This window comes from Sebastes umbrosus, chromosome 9 (assembly GCF_015220745.1).
Source record: "Sebastes umbrosus isolate fSebUmb1 chromosome 9, fSebUmb1.pri, whole genome shotgun sequence".
Lineage (NCBI taxonomy): Eukaryota > Metazoa > Chordata > Actinopteri > Perciformes > Sebastidae > Sebastes > Sebastes umbrosus.
In genome coordinates, this window is record NC_051277.1 from 25751410 (window position 1) to 25773483 (window position 22074).

General features: G+C 41.1%; 1 protein-coding gene across 3 annotated transcripts; it reads left to right on the top strand.

The window, feature by feature from the left end:
* Positions 1–381: 381 nt before the first annotated feature.
* Positions 382–20136, top strand: rps6kal (ribosomal protein S6 kinase a, like). 3 transcript variants are annotated; one of them, XR_005208174.1, is made up of 23 exons: positions 382–841; positions 3938–3997; positions 4096–4212; positions 4295–4376; positions 4498–4578; positions 5387–5466; positions 6180–6286; positions 7396–7433; positions 7748–7890; positions 7987–8057; positions 8746–8834; positions 9071–9135; positions 9601–9703; positions 9885–10009; positions 11566–11688; positions 12880–12969; positions 13059–13217; positions 13310–13471; positions 13666–13742; positions 14764–14881; positions 15251–15391; positions 18884–19064; positions 19095–20136. XR_005208174.1 is itself a non-coding variant. In XM_037780145.1 (22 exons), exons 1-22 carry the CDS (start codon positions 812–814, stop codon positions 19007–19009), a joined length of 2187 nt encoding a protein of 728 aa, XP_037636073.1. In that variant the 5' UTR covers positions 382–811; the 3' UTR covers positions 19010–20136. The 3 variants fall into 3 exon arrangements, 2 of the variants coding, with proteins under 2 accessions (XP_037636073.1, XP_037636074.1); XM_037780145.1 differs by having other exon boundaries at positions 18884–20136; XM_037780146.1 differs by lacking the exons at positions 382–841; positions 3938–3997; positions 4096–4212; positions 4295–4376 and having other exon boundaries at positions 4493–4578; positions 6170–6286; positions 18884–20136.
* Positions 20137–22074: the final 1938 nt, after the last annotated feature.

Genomic DNA, 22074 nt, shown 5'->3' on the forward strand with positions numbered 1-22074 from the left:
TGCAATTCCGCCAAAATGCGCTAAAACGGAGCGTTTCAGACAGAGGGTAAATACAGGTATATTCAGGCTGACAGTATGAGGAAAATAAAGTGTTTTTTTTAACATCACAGCATGTAAACATGTTCTAGTAGAAACACAAAATACAAGTATGAACCTGAAAATGAGCATGATATGGGACCTTTAAGATCAGATTTATGGCTCACCACAAGAGGTGTCTGTTTCTCTCCCTTAATTGCATCCTAAATTAAAGTCCCGTTACAACAGCAGCAGTGACTAGTTCAGTCCATCACATCACCCGGATGCATGTAGGCTATGTCACACACACACAGCATCATCATCATGTCACCAACACAGCATCAAATCCCCCCACGCCACCACGTCCTCTCCTCCTCTCCATCTCCAGATCCGCCGCTCTGCTCTGCTTTGGACGGGGGGGAAATCCTTAACTGAATTGCGTCATAAATACGTCAATAAACTCTCATTCACTGACGACCAGGTACCACGATAGCCGCCATATTCGCATCAATGAAGGCAGGGTAGCAGCAGCAGCAGCAGCAGCAGCAGCGGTGGTGCTCTCTCTCGGTCATAGGCATCATCTAACTATTCCCCCCCGGCACCGACACCCCAGGATCCCGTCCTCGATAGTAGACTTGGACACAGCTCGGATCTGATCGTCAAAGCAGCAGAACTAGCCACAGAGACACACAGAGAGAGAGAGAGAGAGGTGGAAGACATGCAACGTGGAGGAGCGGAGGTCTAGGTGGACTACGATGCCTTAGACTTGAGATAGAGAGAGGAATCCTGGCACAAGATGGAGATAAACAGTGAGGTTTGTAGCGAGGTGAGTTGATCAACGCTTTGCATATGAATCCACCTAACATATGAGTTATATCTGTGCTCTATGAGGATGGTGAAGAAGCTTAAACTGGCGTCACGATCTGCAGCAGGCTGCACCGTGATGCATGCTAATGCTACTGCTAACAGCTGGTGTTACATGTTTATTGTTGTTGCTCTGTTGTCTCAGGGTTTATTACTAGGTTTAATTAGATTATTAGTTTTCTATCGCAACCAGCTCGCTATCCCGGGCTGTTAATAATCCAAACGACACACGGAGCTCCTCTTAGTTGTTGTTTATTTACACTTCTTCAAGAGCAGTTTAGCCTCTTAGCTTAGCATGTAGCATTAGCATGGAGTTAGCATGCTAGCTGACAGCTCACAAGGCTTTGAAAACTTGGAGACAAGTTTTTAATTCAACCTCCACCGTGTTGTTAACAGAGAGCTGGTAAAGTTGTTTTTATGATTTTATATATGTAGTAAGGCTGTAGGATATTTCTGCAACGTTTCATTTAGTTAAAGTTTGACACTAGCTGGTGAAGTGAAGTGAATGAGATGTTAGCTTTAACTCTACTCTTATTTTGTTAAACTGTTCATCTACACAGACATATTATTAGTATATTAACTACATCAGCAAAGTAAAGTTGTGATAAAACATTACATATTGTGTCTACCAGGCTCACAACAACAGGGGATGTAAACCCTTGTTGTTAATTATGAGCTGATTTGTCATCTTCAGCCCTTTAGTAAACCTATAATACATTTATTAATGCTGTGTTGTGATAACTGTGGAAAAGGCTCAGTTTGCTTTAGTATGGGGCCCCACTATGGGATGTTTTTTCATGTGCAGCTAAGCCAACCTGACATCCTAAACCTCTCCATCTCTGGGATTCTTTGCAGTCTTTGACACCTACAGTCCAAACCGTCTGTCTGTCTGACTGTCTGACTATTACAAGAAAAATGAAGGTCATAATTATGTTCTTTAAACCATATGAATGATCTTTAAAGTTCTGACTCACTAGTGGGAGAGATCAATCTAGGAGGATGACTAGTAGAACATGACAAACACCCACATTTCTTTCATCACAACTGACAACTCACAGAAATCAATGTGAAACATATATTTACTTTTCCTTATGATGAGGGTTAAAGCTCGTCAGCAGCACGAGTGAATGAGTGATATTAGCTTCAACTCTCCTTTTGTGAACTACGCAATAACTCTTATTTTGATAAAACTATCCATCTACACAGCCATATTATTAGTATATTAAGTGCATTAGCAAAGTATAGTTGTGATAAAACATTACATATTGTGTCTACCAGGCTCACAACAACAGGGGATGTAAATGCTTGTTATTAATTATGGGCTGATTTGTCATCTTCAGCTCTTTAGTGAAACCAATAATACATTTAAAAGACGTTTATTAATGCTGTGTTGTGATAACTGTGGAAAGGGTCAGTTTGCTTTAGTATGGGGCCCAACTATGGGATGTTTTTTCATGTGCAGCTAAGCCAACCTGACATCCTAAACCTCTCCATCTCTGGAATTCTTTGCAGTCTTTGACACCTACAGTCCAAACCGTCTGTCTGTCTGGTTGTCTGTCTGACTGCTGTGACTGTTTTAAAGCAAGCAGAAAGAAGCTATTACAACATACAATTCTGACCTTTTGTTGAGCTAAACCCCCCCATCCTGTGATAGTTTGGAAGAATTCAACCACAACATTTCTGGCAATCTGTTGAAAGGAGCTCGGTTTATGTAGGTGGCATGGAAACATTGAATAATCCATTATGCCCCAAATATATTACTATGTTTCAAAATCTCTCGCTACAAATGGGCACTTTAATCTGCTGTCCACTGATCTGCCGCACACTTGAAAGCCACCGAGATAACAGAAGCACACAGTAAACATTAGGCTTATCCACTTAAACTGGGCTAGTGGTTTAACACTTGTATCAAATGTGGACTTTGAAGGAGATATTTCAACGCCGACGTCAGTGATTGCGAGATGATATTATGTACGGCTGTCAGACCGTCTTTTCAAATGGCTGAAAAAGGCTCGCCTGGTTGTGCTGCAAGTGTAGGCTGCGCTCTGTTACAAGCCGTGATGAGCCACAGCAAAAGGTGGGAGTGAAAATGTATGTGTGAATTATGACACAAGCACTGCCCTGGCTTTGGCTAGCCTGCATGTTATACTTCAGAGATGGCTTAAATTTTGGAAAAAACATTCTCTTGCTTTGAAGCGTAACATCGTGACTGATTTTGAATCTTTATGTTGATAATGTCATTCTATATATGTGAGATATTGGGCAAGTGGTGTGTTGGCCTCTGTTCTGTGGGATGTACGTGAGTGTATGTTTGTGGCTCCACCCACTGAGTGGGCTTGCGTAGTGCTATGACTCATCCCCCCTCTTCAGAGGCTTGATGGAATTCAACACACAAACACACCGGACTGAATACATCATGCAGGCTGGAGCACAGAATTGAAATATACAGACCTGGTTAATGTCACGGCGGCCAGTTTATTGTCTGATTTTACGTGTGGATGCTGAAATATCTGACATTCCTGTGCTGACAGTAGGGCTATTCAAACAAAGGAAATAGAGCCATGAAACAGGCTCCTAAATGTAGAACAAAGCACGTCTGTCTGTGGTCTTTAAAAAACAAGCATGTTGCCACCACCATCACCCCCGAAGCCCTGAAAGAGCTGGACCCTAGTTTGTCCTCAAGAGGTTGAATGCTGACTGCAGCCCTAGCAAACATCAGCCTCTCAGAGCCAGTCAGACATGTTGTTTTTGCCCTGGCTGGGGATTAAGCTAGAATGCTAATAATGAGGGGCTTTATAGGGACAGGATGAGAGCTGGACAGCTGGACGGGCTTTAGAGTATGGACTCCATACTGTTTGACAACAAATAAGAGCTGGAAAAGTTAAAAGCGCTCTGTTGTTATTGCATGTGACTCATTGATTTCATCTGTTGAATCCTCCGTCATACATGTGGGCGTGCGGCAGCTGCGCTCATCGTCCTGCTCAGCTGAAAACAAGGATGAACAAGCTTTTCTGAAAGTGTTTACCGACTCTGATGATATTTTTTGGTTTCGCTGCAGGTCAATGGACATGAAATCATGGACGAGCCCATGGAGGAGGGAGAGTCTTTCTCACACTGTGTAAGTAATGGTGGGCTTGAGGTTTTAGAAGCATGTGCATGTGGGATGACAGACCTGCGGTCTTGCGTGGCTGTCTCATGCTGATACTGTTTGTGTAGGATGAAGGGACATATGAGGAGATTCCTATCACCCACCTTGTGAAGGAGGGCTGTGAGAAAGCGGATCCATCTCAGTTTGAGCTGCTCAAAGTCCTCGGCCAGGGCTCTTTCGGCAAGGTGAGGAAACGCAGCAGACAAATCAAATGTTTCCATCAGTGCAACCCCTAGGTGTCTTTCTAAATGTCTCCTGTTCTCTCAGGTATTTCTTGTCAGGAAGCTCTTGGGTCCAGATGCTGGTCAGTTATATGCAATGAAAGTTCTAAAAAAGGCATCTTTGAAAGGTAAACGCAGCAACTTTGTTATCAATCTACATCCACCCAAAGCAGCACACTGCAAATGTCCTGTCCTTGGTGTTGAATTTCTCTCTCTCACTGTCTGTCCCTTCCTGTTTTGTCTCTCCAGTCAGGGACAGAGTTCGCACTAAGATGGAAAGAGACATTTTAGTGGAAGTCAATCATCCCTTCATAGTGAAATTGCACTACGGTAAGAGAAACTCTTGTTTACATAGTGTGCAGGCGATTATATATAATACAGATTAAATCCCAGTTCAGGTAGGGATAAGCTGCTTATGTGCATCTTTATGTTCAAATCAGAAGCGTAATTGTTAAAGGTGCTATTGATAACATTCAGCCACTAGATGTCGCTGGCAACTGGCAACTTGATCGCTGACGACCCAGAGATACCACGTGATACCAACGTTGTTATGCTATTGGCTCACAAGCCTTGTTAGAAGTGAGAACCAAACATCAGATATCTTCCACAAAGATAAACAAAACATTCACTTAGGATCTGTCAAAACATTTAAAATAATCGATAACGTTGCTCGCTCCTGTCACCGCCGCTCTCTCTCTCTTGCTTCACAACTCACTTCCCTAGTAGAGACACAGTCTACACACTGGCTCCCCCAAATGACCTACACTACTCTTACAACAAATGGCTCTACAGAGGGCCATTTGCGTTTTTGCATCCACCACCGTAGCTCTCCTACACACTTGGCACACGTGAGAGGTTTCAGTTGGTTGCAATCTGCAACCTCACTGCTAGATACTGCCAGATCCTATACACTGTTCCTTTAACAGACAAGATTGCAACAAATCACATGAAAAAACAATGGTTAAAAACAAAAGGATCAAGCGAATGTTATTCTGATATGATTTCATCATTGTTAGTGTTAGCAAGCTGTTGCTATTCTAAGTGAGTTGTGGTGTTTACACGTGTCACCCTGAGAGTCTCTTTTGAAATGCGAACATAATTAGTTAGTAGGTAATTGACTTGTTTCCTCATCTCCCAGCCTTTCAGACAGAAGGGAAACTGTATTTAATACTGGACTTTCTCAGGGGAGGGGATGTATTCACTCGCTTATCCAAAGAGGTAAGCTGACGTCCTGTTGCTTCACATGTCATTATACTTTAAGTTATTTTTTTGTCTGAAAAGAAAAATACAGCATGTCCTTATCATTCAAGTATTTAATGGTCTTTTTTTTTTAACCCCTAATGTTTTAAACATGTTTGTGAAGATCAGAACCACATATGCCTCAATGTTATTCCAAGAACCCTAAGGAATTGTTAAAGCTGACAGCTACAAATGGAACAGGTGCAAATTTAGTATGCAAGAATGTTTAATTTATTTTATAAGAGCATAAGCACTGCCAAGTCATTTGTCTCTCCTGCTTTCTGTTTGCTTTTTATTCAAATTATGCCTTGAATTCCTCTCGGAAACACACACGAGTGCTTTTCTTGGAATCTTTATCCGCTTTTAGATCATCGGTTTCTTGTCAGTTAGAGGCTCAAATCAGCTTTTTCAAACGCTTTCAGGGAACTCAGACAATGTGTGATTGTTCTCCTTGTGTTGAAAGGCATGTCTCGGAAACCAAAGCGATAGCTGCTGGCGGTGTCAAATCAACAGCTTGCTGAGTCGTGTAACCTATTTGAAATGTTGATATTGTGACAATAACAATGCTCTGTTTTTCTCTGTTTGTGGTTACTGAAGCTTAATATTGAAGTTGTGTGTCTTTTTTTTTCCTTTGCTGCTGAATTTCTCTCCTCTTCTTAGTTCAGAGAGTAAATTTGTCCAGTTCTTATCAGGTTATGTTTACAGAGGAAGATGTGAAATTCTACCTTGCAGAGCTGGCCCTGGCCCTTGACCACCTGCACAGCCTGGGCATAGTTTACAGAGATCTCAAGCCAGAGAAGTAAGAACACTAAGACCTTTGACCCCTCACACTCAAACCCCACAGTCATCTTTCAACGTACTTATAGATATTTGTTCTCACAAAACTACTGATGATTTTTGGCTTACACATATAAACTGGCTCTGGCCGTCATCACCTGCCATAGGCACTTACTCATTATTTCCGAAAGTTGATACATTACTGTGATTAACATTTAAAATTGAATATGTTTCAATTATCATTTTTCTACTTGGACATTAATGAGATACTTAACTTTATCACGAGAAAACAAAAGGTTGTTTGTCAGGTGAAGTTAGCAGAAAGATACACATGTGACTAAGTCCAGTTTTCAAAATAAGGTTATCAAGGGTACATACTGTACAAATACATATTCTCGAGATAACAGCATTAATAAAAATGTTTGAATCATGTCCGTTTAGGGCTTCCGTATCAAAGACCTAAAAGCAAAATTATTGCCTTATGTCATAAAGAGGAGATTATGCTACAAGATGATTTACATATTGCCCATATGCTGTATGCATAAAACATAGACCTAAAACGTTGAAAGGATTTTATACCAGATGTTTTAAAGAGACATTTAGTCTTATATGACAGATGGCTGAAAAGAAATCAAAGAACATTTGTTTTTCATCATCTAAAAGAAACTGAGTGTGTGAATTTCTCCACTGACCCTGTTAAATTCCATTATATTATAGCATCATGCAATTCTCTTTAGGATGAATGTGTTTTTATGAACTTGACACGCGATCTTCACAATATACGGCCAATCCCTCCATCTATGTTTCTAAGTCATTTCAGCCCATAACTTCACTGAACACATGTTGTCACACGGACACATACCAACTAACAGATTTGTGACTTTAGTACTTTAGTTAACCTGAATAGTTTCAGAATCTGTGAGTGGATGTGTCCAATGTAGCTTCGAATGGAGTACTCTGATCGGTTATTCCTCATAATTAGCAGTCAATTTGACACCTACAGAACTTAAGAATAGATGTGCAAAGATATCCTAACACCTTTAGTGATTTTAAGGCATGAGATTGCTTTAATACTGTCGTTGTATTGTTGTTGTAGCTCACCTCCATTGAAAACCTGCTCTTTTCTTTCAGCATCTTACTTGATGAAGCTGGACACATAAAGTTAACAGGTATGTTTTTGACTTAATGCTAAATAAATTCAATATTTGACTTATTTTTTTAATTGTAAAAAGCTATTTTTTTTATTCAAAAGAGTAATTGAATAGTCTAATCTAGTTAATAGCCTGTAATTAAACTGTTTCATATTAAATGTGTCTTTACTGAGAATAGATTCACGACCCAGTTTTTGTCCTTTAGGCTGACTTTCCTCGGCAGCTATTTTCCTAAAAGAATAAAAGCTCTGCATAGTATAAGTACTGGATGTGACTGTTCAGTCTGCTGTGTATCTCACCTTTTTGCTTTGCTTTGCGTTGCTGTTGCGCAGACTTTGGCTTGAGTAAAGAGTCAGTAGATGTTGATAAGAAGGCATATTCCTTCTGTGGTACGGTGGAGTATATGGCCCCTGAGGTGGTCAACAGGAGAGGACACACGCAGAGTGCGGACTGGTGGTCTCTGGGAGTACTTATGGTACGGAAATCTTTTTTTTCTTTGACATTTATATGAACTGAAAAGAAGAAAAAATCATATTAATGATATTCCCTTTCTTTAATTGTGTGTTTGCAGTTTGAGATGCTAACGGGGACATTACCGTTCCAAGGGAAAGACCGCAATGAGACCATGAACATGATTCTCAAGTGAGTCGTTATGTACTGTATGATTAAGACACTCACAGCGGGACAGAAGTGACACACGTTTTGTAATTAGAAGGGCTGTCAATCGATTAAAATATTTAATCACGATTAATCTCATGATTGTCCATAGTAAATCGCAATTAACTATTAAGATTTGTCAAGTATTTAATACTCTTATCAACATGGGAGTGGGCAAATATGCTGCTATATGCAAACGTATGTATATATTTATTATTTTAAATAAATTAACAACACAAAACAATGACAAATATTGTCCAGAAACCCTCACAGGTACTGTATTTGGCATAAAAAATATGCTCAAATCATAACATGGCAAACTCAAGCCCAACAGTCAACAACAGCTGTCAGTGTGTCAGTGTGCTGACTTGACTATGACTTGCCCAAAACTGCATGTGATTATCATAAAGTGGGCATGTCTGTAAAGGGGAGACTTGTAGGTTCCCATAGAACCCATTTTCATTCGCATATCTTGAGGTCAGAGGTCAAGGGACCCCTTTGAAAATGGCCCACTACAACCTAAAAATCGCAAGTTCGGTTAAAGAAATTGGTGGCGTTAAAACAAATTTGCGTTATTATAACCTTAACTTTGACAGCCCTAGTAATTAGTGATCCGTAGCTTTTCTTTTTGTCCATATCCACCTGTCGCTCTCTGCTCTTTTCCCTTCTCCAGAGCTAAGTTGGGAATGCCCCAGTTCCTCAGTTTGGAAGCCCAGAGTTTGCTGAGAATGCTGTTTAAACGTAACCCTGCCAACAGACTAGGTAAGGCGCATTAAAGCCCATTGTGTGTGCGAGTGTGTAGATCTGTTAGAATAACAGAAAACGAGGTGTGTTGTGCCACTCGCTTAGCTTTGAGCTTGTTAACATTTTGGCATACACTTAAATCACATGGCGAAAACCCCGCTGAGAGAAAAAATGTGTGAATGTGTTGATCCTAACAATAACAATAAAAACCGAACGTGCCAGGTTAAGTGAACCAGAGCGATCTGTGTCTTCAGGGGCCGGGCCCGACGGAGTGGAGGAGATCAAACGCCACGCTTTCTTTTCCACCATCGACTGGAATGTGAGCACACACACACACACACACACACACACACACACACACACACACACAAACACACACACACACACACACACAAAACCCTCTCATTTCTCACATACACACACACAGACATGTAACTCTCCAGCTTCTGTTGAGGCTTCACACCTAACAAACGGTTGGCTTGGTGAGTTCTGGCCATCAGTCTTGGCCACGCCAACTATGTTTGTGTGTGTGTGTGTTGTCTGGGCAGAGGGCCAGTTCTCGCTGTGTGTGCACTAATAGCCCTGCGTGAGTGTTTAAGAGCCCGCAGGATGCTGTTGGCTGGACCGGGCTGTGGAGAGATGGGAGCGGGTTAATCTGGGAGGGGTCTTCTTGGCTTCTCTCTCTCACATATGTTCACACACACACACACACACTGCAAACAGCCCGTGGTGGGGTCTGATTTCTAACATGTATGTGTGTTTTCTGCATCGATATCTTCTGCAGAAACTGTACAGGAGAGAGCTCCAGCCCCCATTCAAGCCCGCAGCAGGTAAACCAGATGACACGTTCTGCTTCGACCCAGAGTTCACCGCTAAAACGCCTAAAGGTAAATCTACACCTACACACACACACACACACACACACGCTCAGCTTTCAGCTTAAAAACAACAGCCACTCCTGCAGCCATGGAAACTGCAACTGAGCACTGACTACAAGAAATAACCAAATATAATGGGTGTCTGTATGTTGATATGACTATATTATGAATTATCTTTTTGTATATCTAGACTCCCCAGGTATCCCTCCCAGTGCTAACGCCCACCAGCTCTTCAAAGGCTTCAGCTTTGTCGCTCCGACCCCGATGGATGAGAACAAGAGCTCCCCACTGCTCAGCATACTCCCGATAGTTCAGGTGAACAAACATTATCTCTACTTTGGAAATGTCCTCTTTCACAATTTACACAGGTTAATTGTTAGCATATTAACTCGAATGTCACGCACCGATATTCTTTTGCTCTTTAGCTTTTGTATGATGATTACTTGCTGCACAAAAGTAATAGAACAATTCAATTTTTCTCCAATAGCGGACCATTTTGCAACATGATACTGACTAGATGTGTCTCCTATTTTACTCGCTTTAGGTGCCCTTGCGAAAGCTGGTCAAAACACTGACTTCATTTACATGCACACTAATATTCCACTATTATTCAGAATTTAATACAGGTCATGTAAACAGCAAATTCCGTTTTGTATTATCTGAATTAGGTTCAGACATGTTAGCGTTTTCCGATAAAGACATGTGAGATATGCAAATATTATTTGGGTTTTAGGAGCATTCTTTTGATATGTATACAGCAAAGTCCGAATATGCGTCCCAATTGTTTTTTTTACAGCAGTTTGCGACACACAGCCTCTTGCCCGTTTGCGAGCAGCTCTGTGTGTCGTACACAAACCAACCAGCCGACAGTTTGCAGAGATGCATGCCCCAAAAGAAAAGCCCACATTTGTGATTGAAAGGAGAAACACAACTACTTTTAAACATTATGAAAGACTTGGATATCAACAGGTTTTTGGATATGTGCAAATAAAGTTAAAGGTGGTTGAAGGAATGTAAGAGGGAGGCTGTGTTTGCACGGTGGAACAAGTCCGCCACCGGTTACGTTAATCGGTGTATGCACGGCTGCATGTAAATGGAAATACTAATGGAATATTAATTTTCATTAGCCGTGTAAACAGCTTAGTAGGTCTCTTTTTACAGTAAGGGAAAAAAATTAATATTTTGTGCGTGTCAACTGTTGAGTTAACACTTCAGTTAACACATCTGTAACTGTTTTTTCGCAGCAATTTAGTAGATAAGACCTCTGCTGAATACTTTTCTAGAGGTGCTTACACACTTCCTTTCACGGCTCTACTAGCTGCTTTTGTTCAATCTGACAATATTCACAGCGTTCGCTGCAAACTTAAATGTTGATTTCTGTACAATGAAGTGAAATTATGATCTAAATTGATTGACACGATGGCAGAAATCAAAACTAGTTGCCAAACAACCTCAATTATATTTAGTGGTAGTTGTGTTCCACTGCAGACCTACACACACACACACACACACACACACACACACACACTCAGCATGGCTCAATTTATGCCCATAACTGTTAATTTGACAGCATTTTGCCATTATGTGATGTGTGAAAAGGGAACCGATACTACAATGGTGGTAAATCTGCAATGACAGTTTGACTGCTGAATATGTAATAACATTACTACTACAAGCTCCACTCTGGCATATTTGTGAACAGAAGTGTTAAACGAATGGTGTGGAGGAGCACACAACACCACATCAGATGTGTAGGCATGCCTTGTGAAGGACAGAAGCTGCCGGTTTTACTGGAACACTTTTTAGATTATTTATTTATTCAGTTAATGTTAAAGAATGTAATGTAACAGTTGAAATGTTGTTCTGTTCAGATGCACGGGGGCTCGACCAAGTTCTCTGATCTGTACGAGCTGCAGGAAGACATCGGGGTCGGCTCCTACTCCATTTGTAAACGCTGTGTACACCGAGTCTCTGCCATGGACTATGCTGTGAAGGTAGGAAGGCCACCGATGCATTATGTGTCATGTTCACTATCAATAGTTGCATTGATGCTGTGAGTGTGCGACAGCCTTTTTATGAAGTTTTCTCTCATAGTCTGAGTATCTGTGTATGTTTTTTTATAGAAATAAAAAAAAGAACCTAACTCCACTATTACTGCATTTTTGATCAGCGTTAGAAAGCGCTGTGGTATAAAATTCTTGGGGAACTAAATGACTAAAATATATTAGATGACTGTAGTATTTTCATATATCGGTGTTTCTAGAATGTGGGTTCATAAAAGCTTCTGAACCTCAATGAAATTGCGGATAATTTAGTAAGCATGTCTATTGTGGTTAGCAAGGACATGCACAAGGCCGGACTAAAGTTGCCCGAGCAATTCGCATTGCTTCACCGTAGTAGGGTTATGTGAACGGACATGAATGGCATCCAACGGACATTCAAATCGACAGCATCACTCAGAAATGCTTTTCAGTTTTATAACCTATTGTGACCTGTTGCCTTTTGGGGAAGTGTTCAGTGTTCCCTACAGTCTAATACACAAGTGGTGAAAATGTTCCATGGTTTTTATAATGAAAATAGTTTACCACAGTTACCAAGCGACAAAATGTCACCTCAGCCCCCAGCAGGAGGATTGTGTCCGTCTCTGACACTTGAACTACTGGCGTATTAATAAAGATGGTCAGTGAGCAGTCACAATATGAAAGTGAAAAGAATTTTTACTTTTTTTTTTTTTTTTTACTGACTGAAATTCTGGTTACCTTTTTAAAGTTCATTAAGATAAGTATGGATATTTGTGTTATTTTTTAGTCATTCTTTTGTTATTTTATTAAGTTTGTTTTATTTTAATCTTTTCATGCAGAAATTGGTGCCTTTGCCAGGGATAAAAATCATTGTCAGAATTTGAATTAAAAAAATAATTTCCAGAGTGGTATGCCCCCACAACCCTTAGGGGACTTCTCACCTTCGCTGCTTTGTCGCCGTTTATTAGGTCGGAGCAATAGCGCCCTCAAAATGTCTGTGCACGTCCCTGGTGGTTAGTGTTGCCAACAGACCAGTAGAGGGCAGCACAGCTTCAGCAACTGAAGCCTTTAAGGCAGTGCTTTACTGTTTTAAAATATCTCAGCTTTTTGTTGTAGTACACTCTCTAATTTGACTAACTGCTCATGTGTTTCCATGTGTCTCAGATTATAGACAAAAGTAAGAGGGACCCCTCTGAAGAGATCGAAATCCTGATGCGATACGGACAGCATCCCAACATCATCACTCTGAAAGACGTCAGTAACATCTGTGTGTGCGCATTTCACGACGTAAAGTTTTTAGTTTGTCGCCGCGCTGACAGGTTGTCTCTCTACATGTGTGTCAGGTGTATGACGAAGGCAGGTATGTATACCTGGTGACGGAGCTGATGAAGGGAGGGGAGCTGCTGGACAAGATCCTCAGGCAGAAGTTTTTCTCTGAGAGAGAGGCCAGCGCTGTGCTCTACACCATCACCAAGACTGTTGACTACCTCCACTGCCAAGGGGTGAGGAGACACTTCTGCACTTTGTACGAGCACAAAGTGAAAATGTGATATCTTTTTCTCTAATGTTTTCCTTTCCTCCTCCTCCTCCCCAGGTGGTACACCGAGACCTGAAGCCCAGTAACATCCTATATATGGATGACTCGGGAAATCCTGACTCCATCAGGATCTGTGACTTTGGATTCGCCAAGCAGCTTCGGGGCGGCAACGGCCTGCTCCTCACGCCCTGTTACACCGCCAACTTCGTGGCACCAGAGGTGAGCAAAAACAGAACAAATGCTAGAAGGAATATAAGACTTGATACCTGAAAGATACAATTTAGAGATACAGAGAAAGAGATATGGTATAGGCGAGAGCATGTTAAGTGGATATAAGAGTAGCATGTAAAGAAGAGAATTCCCATTGGTATGCGTCCCTAATGGTTTGCCTTTCTTTGTTTGTGTGGGTCCAGGTACTAATGCGGCAAGGTTATGATGCAGCCTGTGATATATGGAGTCTTGGAGTTCTACTGTATACCATGCTGGCAGGGTAAGAACAAAATGTTGGATCATTTGGCTTGAATGTAGGAGGGAATGATTAATTGTGAAGTGTCCAAATTTCTCAACTAGTCTAATGCCGTGTAAAGATGCCCAAAATAGTACATCAGTGCTCTTGCTACTTACTTTGCTTGTACTGTTGGTGTTATTATGGACAGTTTGGAGAACTTTCTATGCTTTTTTAGTTGCAAATTTCCCCACAATTCCAGATAGTTGTATTCATGATGTGTTTAATTGCCACAAAGTGGCAGTCAAGTTTTCCTCATGAGACTAGTAGGGGTTTGAGTCTTTCAGTATCTCACGATTCGATTTCGATTCTCGGGGTCGTGATTCAATTTAAAATCGATTCTCGATTCAAAACAATTCCTGATTCAGTACATAGGGGTGCTAATTTCAGGATCTCCTCCAGTTCGCTGTGCTCTAATAAAGGCGGTGTGGCAAATTATGGCATGAAAGTAGAGTAAAGGTGATGGACTTTTTATATTTGAAAAAGTTATATCAGCTGATTGCAATAACTTCAACACACAAGGACAAAAGTTTACATTTATTCATGCTAGACTTGCACAAATAAACACTTTTTACTAAAAACTGACTGCAAGAATAACAAGCTCAAGTTATACAAAAAATTAAAATGCTGCCTGTTACATAAATACAATTGTGAGGCTTAGGCTAGCTGCCTTTTTTGACTTGCCAATTTAAAAAATAAATTGTATATAAAATATCACTGTGAAACTGTTATTTTTTTTCAACAAATTACACAATAGTGCTTGACACAACTTTTGACTTAGTTGATTACTGTCCATCAGTAGCAATACGCAGATTCTTTTGTAGAAAAAAAAAGTTTTTAAAAATCAGTTTTTGGAAGTTGTGAATCAATCAGAATCTTAGAAAATAGGAATCCAGATTCCTACATGAATCAATTTTCCCCCCACAGAGATTAGTATAAAGTAGAATCTATTAAATGATAAATACTTCATGTGTGTTCTTAACGTCTGCTCTTAACCCCCCGTCAGGTACACGCCGTTTGCTAATGGGCCAAACGACACACCAGAGGAGATTCTTCTCCGGATAGGATCTGGAAAGTTCTCTTTGACAGGCGGCAACTGGGATACCGTATCAGACACCTCAAAGGTACACACACACAGACACACTGACACGTCGTCGCTTCACACAGGTGGTGTGTCTTTGAAGCTAATTTTCATTGGTACTGTGACTTTAAAGCACATTTTCAAAGTCTAATATTACTGTTTTTTTTTCTCTTCTCATGTCTGTAAGCACACTTGTTTTTGAAAGGTGCTACATAAACGTAATTTAGCTGTAATATTTAGATTTGATCCCATTTGGATTGATCAGTTTCGTTCTGTGTTGTGAAACTGATGAGTGAACAACAAGGCTTATGCGTGTTTTAAATGATTGAGATGCAATGAAAAGTCGCACTTGAAATTCAGTTTTTTCTCTCCCTCATATACTTTTCTGACTGGATGTTATTTTGTGTTCCAGGACCTGCTGTCCCATATGCTCCATGTGGACCCTCACCAGCGATACACAGCAGAGCAGGTTCTAAAGCATTCCTGGATCACCTGCAGAGATACGTTACCACACTTCCAGCTCACACGCCATGATGCACCGCACCTCGTCAAGGTGGGTGTATAAATATATCCTCCTCATTAACAAACAAAGATGCTACCATGGGGTAGAATTTAAAGGCTAGTGGTACCTCATAGTTACATGGCCTCACATGTGTCAGCCGTATTGGTAATGACACTTTACTCAGTGTTTCTAAACATGGAACCACGTCATCTCTCCGAACCAGAAGGCGGTCTGATGTCATACCCTTGCAGTGCCTCTTGACATATAAAAGTGAGGCTGATGCTTGGTGATTCATACACTTCTAACCTCATCTATTACTAATACCAGATCCAGCAGAGCAGATGTGTCCAGCCTTCTATCTTATCTTGCCACTTATCAAGGTCGGCTGCTTCTTTCAAATGGAACACGTCAGGGTGTATTTTTGACACAACACGTTTGCCGCTGAAGTGGCTTAAGTCGCGAGAGCACTGTTGCTAGGCAACTGACAACAAAAAAAGGATGCTGCCTTGTTCAGTTTTCAAAAATGGTGAATCATTTTTTTTTTGCACTCCAACATCAATATCAGAACGATATGACAGGATAAAGAGAGTAGATAAAAAAACTGACATTAAAGAAGACCTATTATGCTTTTGTGCATTTCCCCTTTCCTTTAGTGTGTTGTATAGTTTATTTATGCATGTAAAAGGTCTGCAAAGTTACAAAGCCAAAAGTCCACGGCAAAGGGAGTTACTCACCCCCACAGAAACACTGCTCCTGAACTGCCTGAATCGTCTTGCTTGAAATCCCGCCTTTTCTTCCGTACCTGCCCATCGGCTGGTTTGGCACGCCCTCAAACAAAGCTAGCTGGAGCAGAGTCCGAAGAGTTTGGTTCGGTTGACCAATCACAACAGTGGGCCAGCTGACCAATCAGAGCAGACTGGGCTCAAACAGATGAAAAGAGGTGCTGCAGCACAGCCGGTATGAGAAAAATAAAGCGTTTTATGAACATTAAAGCATGTTAACATGTTTTAGTAGAAACCCAAAATACAAGTATGCACCTGAAAATGAGCATAATAGGTCCTCTTTACAAAATGAAAGGAACTTCAATGGTTACCAACATCAGCGTACATCACAAGTCGTGAACTGGAAGCGATCGGAAACTTTCCACTTATAAAGTCATGAAAACCCTCAACGTGACCCTACTGAAAGTCACAGTACAAACAGTACATCCTTCTCTCCATTAACTCCCCTCATCTCCCCCTGCGATCACTCTATCACCCCCTACGGAGTGAGGTTGTCTGGGCAGCATCCTTTCCAAGCGCTTGAGCGGCTGTATATAGAGGCACTCTGAATTTAAAATGCTGAACTCTTCACCCAAACACGCAGAGAGAGGCCAGTCTTCCTGCACAGAAATCTGCTTCTATATGTGATCCCGTTCACTCAGATTCAACCCAAAGCCTGTGATCATAGATGAGGGTCTGAACAAAGATCAACCGTGAATTGAAGGCTTCGCTCTTGTGTCTGACTTCTCTCTTCACCACAATGCAACAGATAAGCAGACAGGACAGACTCCTGTCTTACTTCTGGCTTAAAGTTACCACTTACAGAAATACAGTATTTCATCAGTTATACCCGTCATGCTAGAACTCCAGAAAAAAACTCAAATTTTCAAGGCAAAGATTCAACAAGATCTTGCAAAGGATCTTAACCCTGACGCTACAAGTTCCTGTAGAGTTTTCATGCAGTAAACAGCCTGTTCCACCTCACATTTCTGAGGTCTGCATGCGTGGAGACATTGCACATTATCCAAGGATCACAATTAGGAGATGCACATGGTCAGCAACAGTATTCAGTTCTGACATCCAAGCAAAGCTCTACTGATAGATTTCAGCGTCATTAACACCTCGCCACCGGACGGTACAGTTATCGTCAGGTAGGATGGACGGTTCAATAGATTAATGTCGGTCACGTTAAATTGTACGTTTTCTGTCAAAGACCATCTTTCCACTCGTCAGTCTGAATTTAGGTGTTGCTGACTGTGAACTCGTCATCCTGCTCTTAGTCATGAATCCCACTGCTGTCACTGATCTATTTTTGCTCTCCTGCACATGTGATTCAAGGTCTGACAAATAGTTTGTATTGAAAGGCCTCGCTGCACACCGCAGCCATCAGGAGGTGTTATTTGTGTGCCTGCAGCCACTTTGTTAGCCTGTTAGTCTCTTCCTTAAACTCTGTTAGGCACGTTTTCTGTCAGACTGAATGTTCCACCAGTTGGACTCTTTTCTGTCAACTGAGGACATTATGATGACGCAAGCATGAATCATTGTACCTGAACCTCTTGACCTTGACTGCCTGCACCACGGCCCTTAGTATTTGCGTATCATTTTGAAGATGTAATATTGTTTCGATACTTTTTAAGATGCATCTGCACTTATGTTACTTTTAAGTGCTGCTCCCCATTCTGCACATTTTCAGATGACGTCTTTCTGATTCATCTCTGGATAAGTGGGTGGCACTTGATAAACAAACAAATGTAGTGCTATACAATGTTGAATAAGCTGGATGTTGGCAAACTCTCCCAGAATCTAAGAAACCTGTCAAGATGAATGGACTCGTAGGTACCCATAGAGCATATTTTCATTCACATATCTTGAGGTCAAAGGTCAAGGGATCCCTTTTTAAATGGCCATGACAGTTTATCCTCGCCAAAATTTAGCGTAACTTTAGAGCGTTGTTAAGCCTCATTCTTGACTGTAGCTTTTAAAACGAGCTACATCCTCCGAAAAATCGAAGTCCAATTTTTAAGAGGTTAATTAGTAATCAATAGAGTTTTAGAGAATCAATACAGTATCGCACAACATAATATCGCAATACTCGTATATTGATATTTTCTTACACCACTACACGAGAGGGTGGAGCTAAGTACAACCGAACGCTGAATAAGACATTTTTAGGCGACCAAAATGTTACAATTAACTTTCATGAACTGAAAGCACACTGTGAAAGGGTTAAAGTTCAAAGACGAAAACACGGACAACAGCCAGACCGGACAACGCTGTGTTAGCGACCTGTCAATCACAAGCTAGCCACGCCCTAATCATACCCTGGTTTATGGTCTTTTTGACTCTAAATGGGACCATAATTTACTAAATGAACATCATGCTCTATTGAAGAAGACTTGAAACTAGAGATTGAGACCATAAACTCATGTTTACAATGTTTACTGAGGTAATAAATCAAGTGAGAAGTAGGTTCATTTTCTCATAGTCTTCTACACAATCACTTGACTTCTTTTTGCAACCAGAGGAGTCGCCCCCTGCTGGCTATTAGAAAGAATGCAAGTTTAAGGCACTTCTGCATTGGCTTCACTTTTCAGACCCTGGAGGTAGCTTACTGGTTGAATGAGAAGCACAAATTCATGACCAAAAACGAAACTTTGGCCTTGTTTAGTACTACAAAACTGACTGATCTCCTGACCTGTACACCCTCTAGGGGAAAGAATGCAAAAAAGCTGGAGTCTTGTATCTATTTAAAAGTTAATGTGTTCATTTTGTTGTTTTCCAGGGAGCCATGGCTGCAACCTATTCAGCACTGAGCCAGAAAACAAGTCAGCCGGTGTTGGAGCCCGTGGCAGCGTCCAGTCTAGCCCAGAGACGCAGCATGAAGAAACTCACCTCAACAGACATGTAGACACACACACACACACACAAACGAACCGCTCGCCCTCCAGTGTTGACCTCACTCTCAGTCAGACTCTCTCACACACACACACACACACACACACACACACACACACACAGACCGAAGTCCTGGCCAGTCAGACCTACTGTCTCCCTTTTTAATCTATTTATTTGACACACCCGACATACTCACACACACATGCACACTCACACTGGACGAGGTCGCATCGTGATGAAGTAAGCCGAAGAGGAAGAGGGGGAAACTCACATATCTGTTACCGCTGGGGAGACAGACTTGTATTTATTTCCACAGCTTTCATATGCACTTGCCCTCCTCGCCTTTTTCATTCTCTCTTCCTCGCGTGGGGAAGAAACGCACCAGCTGATGTTCTCCTTCACTGTGATTGGCTGATTCAAAAGCTGCTTCGGTAAACTGTGCCCCCCCTCCCCACACTGCTCTTCATCTGCGCTCTGCCATCCTCCTCCTCAGTTCTCTCTCCTTCCCGTGTTGGCTTTTGCTGTCTTTTCTTCTAAGTGCAGTAATGGTTTATGTGTGAGAGTGTTGGCAGGACGATATTGACCGAGGGACATCGTAAGACTGTTTCCTCTCTTCAAAATAAAAAGATATGATTCCACTCGTGGCGGATTAGAAAGTCCCTCAGGATCCAAATCATCTGCCAGCACTTTTGTTACATAAATGCATGTGTGGACAAAACCTGTACTTCTTTTTTCCCTTAAAATTCACCGTCTGACTCATGTTACTTTGTGATGCTAACAATGTATCAAAAGAGGAAAGATAAGCTGCAGATGGACAAATGATAATGTCTTTGAAGGTGGTTCAATGTGGTAACGACGACAGGAAATCTAGTTTGCAAAAAAAAGTCTATAAATATATGTAATGAAGATGAAGAGCATGTGGGGGAGCTGTAGGGATTTCTCTGGGGGGGACGGGACGCACCCCGTCGAACCAGAGAGGCTGAATTACAAAAAAAAAAAAAAAAAAATTCCATGGATATCTCTTCAAAAAGACATTTGTGGAAATTGTATGATATTGTATTTATTTCATTTGATTTTTAAGATTCTATTTTTCTTTCAAGTTCTGTATATATTGACATTAAAGATCATTATTGACATGCATCCAGTGTGGTCCGAGCCAGTTTGTTCCATCACAAACGTCTAAGAGACTATACAATCTAACTTTTGCTGAACAGCTGCCATTGTGTTCAGAAGTGGAAATTACAGGAAGACACATTGAATTTCCATTCATTTTATGGAGAGATAGAGTGTATTTTCCTTTTTGTTTTACTTTCTGATAAAGCCATCAAAATGTTTACTTGTGACATGCTAAAACTTAAACTAACACAAGTAGACTGGAGTTAAAAAGTGAGCAAACTAACTCAGTAATGTGAGTTAGACACCGTGAGATCTATAAGTTTGCAAACATTAGCAACCATAAGCTATTGTACCAGAACAACTAAGGCTGTAGCAGCAAAACCCTTGAGGGCACTGAATAAAATGAGGTTGTTTTATTGCTCATGAATTAAAACTTGCACTGTTTTATTTTGTTGTTTTCTTAAAGGAACAGTTTGTAGGATTTGGCGGCATCTAGCGGTGAGGTTGCAGATTGCAACCAACTGAATTTTCTCTTCTCCTGTGTGCCAAGCGTGTAGGAGAACTATGGTGGCCGATTCAAAATCGTGAAAACGCAAATGTTCCTCTCTAGAGCCAGCGTTTGGTTTGTCCTTTCTGGGCTACTGTAGAAACATGGCGGCTGGCTCCGTGTAGAGGACCATCTCCCTATGTAGATACAAACGGCTCATTCTAAGGTAACAAAAACACAGCGATTCTTATTTTCAGGTGATTATACACTTAAGAAAATAGTTATGAATATTATATTCCATTTTTGCCAATGGATCCCCTAAATGTTACACACTGTTCCTTTAAATCAACAGGGGCATCCTCTTTCCAGAGACAGTCCTCTTACTCAGGATAATCCACAGACTTCAATGAACAAATTTCATTTGAACTTTTTACTGGAAAAATTGTCCCTAAATATGTTTGTAGCGCTGATGTAATGTTTCAATGTTGTAAGTATTACAAACTCTTTTTTTGGGGTGGCAGCAGAAGTCTCAGAGACAGATATTTGTATCCACTTAGATGTAAACACATCATTGACATATTATTATCCCCTTATAATGGCCATATGGTGATGTGTTAGCAGACAGTTGCATATTTACACATCCAGCAGATAACGCAACATTAACATTCATTTGGAGTGGTGTTTCTGGCCCTCTGGCAAATGTAAGTTGAATATTCACTCAGCTTTTAGCTCTACTTTATACTACTCCACCAACTCCCAAGGGAAATATCTGACTGTTTAGCTGCTAAATGCTCCACTACGTTCACCAGCTAGATGCTAACCTTGTCATTCATTTGGTGATGGGCAGGTAGCATACAGCTAATTTATCAGAGCTGTTTTCACTGGAAACAGCTGCCTGTTGTGGCTTGAAACCAGTGGGCAACCTTCGGTTCTGAGAAGTGAAGCCAATGCAAAAGTGCCTTAAAGCTGCATTCTTTCTAATAGCCATTAGGGGGCGACTCCTCTGGTTGCAAAAAGAAGTCTGATTGTATAGAAGTCTATGAGAAAAATGAGCCTACTTCTCACTTTATTTATTACCTCAGTAAACATTGTAAACATGAGTTTATGGTCTCAATCTCTAGTTTCAAGTCTTCTTCAATACAGCATGATGTTCATTTAGTAAACTATGGTCCCATTTAGAGTCAAATAGACCATAAAGCAGGGGATGATTTAGCGCGTGGCTACCTTGTGATTGACAGGTCGCTACCAATACGTTGTGTGGTCTGTGAGTTGTCTGTATTTTTGTCTTACAACTTTAACCCTTTCACAGCGTGTTTTCAGTTCATGAAAGTTAATTGTAACATTTTGGTCGCCTAAAAACGTCTTATTCAGTGTTCAGTTGTACTTAGCTCCACCCTCTTATGTCACTTCTGGTTGCAAAAAACAAAGATGGTGACAGATATAATGCTAAATTCGAGGCTTCAAAACGTCAGTCC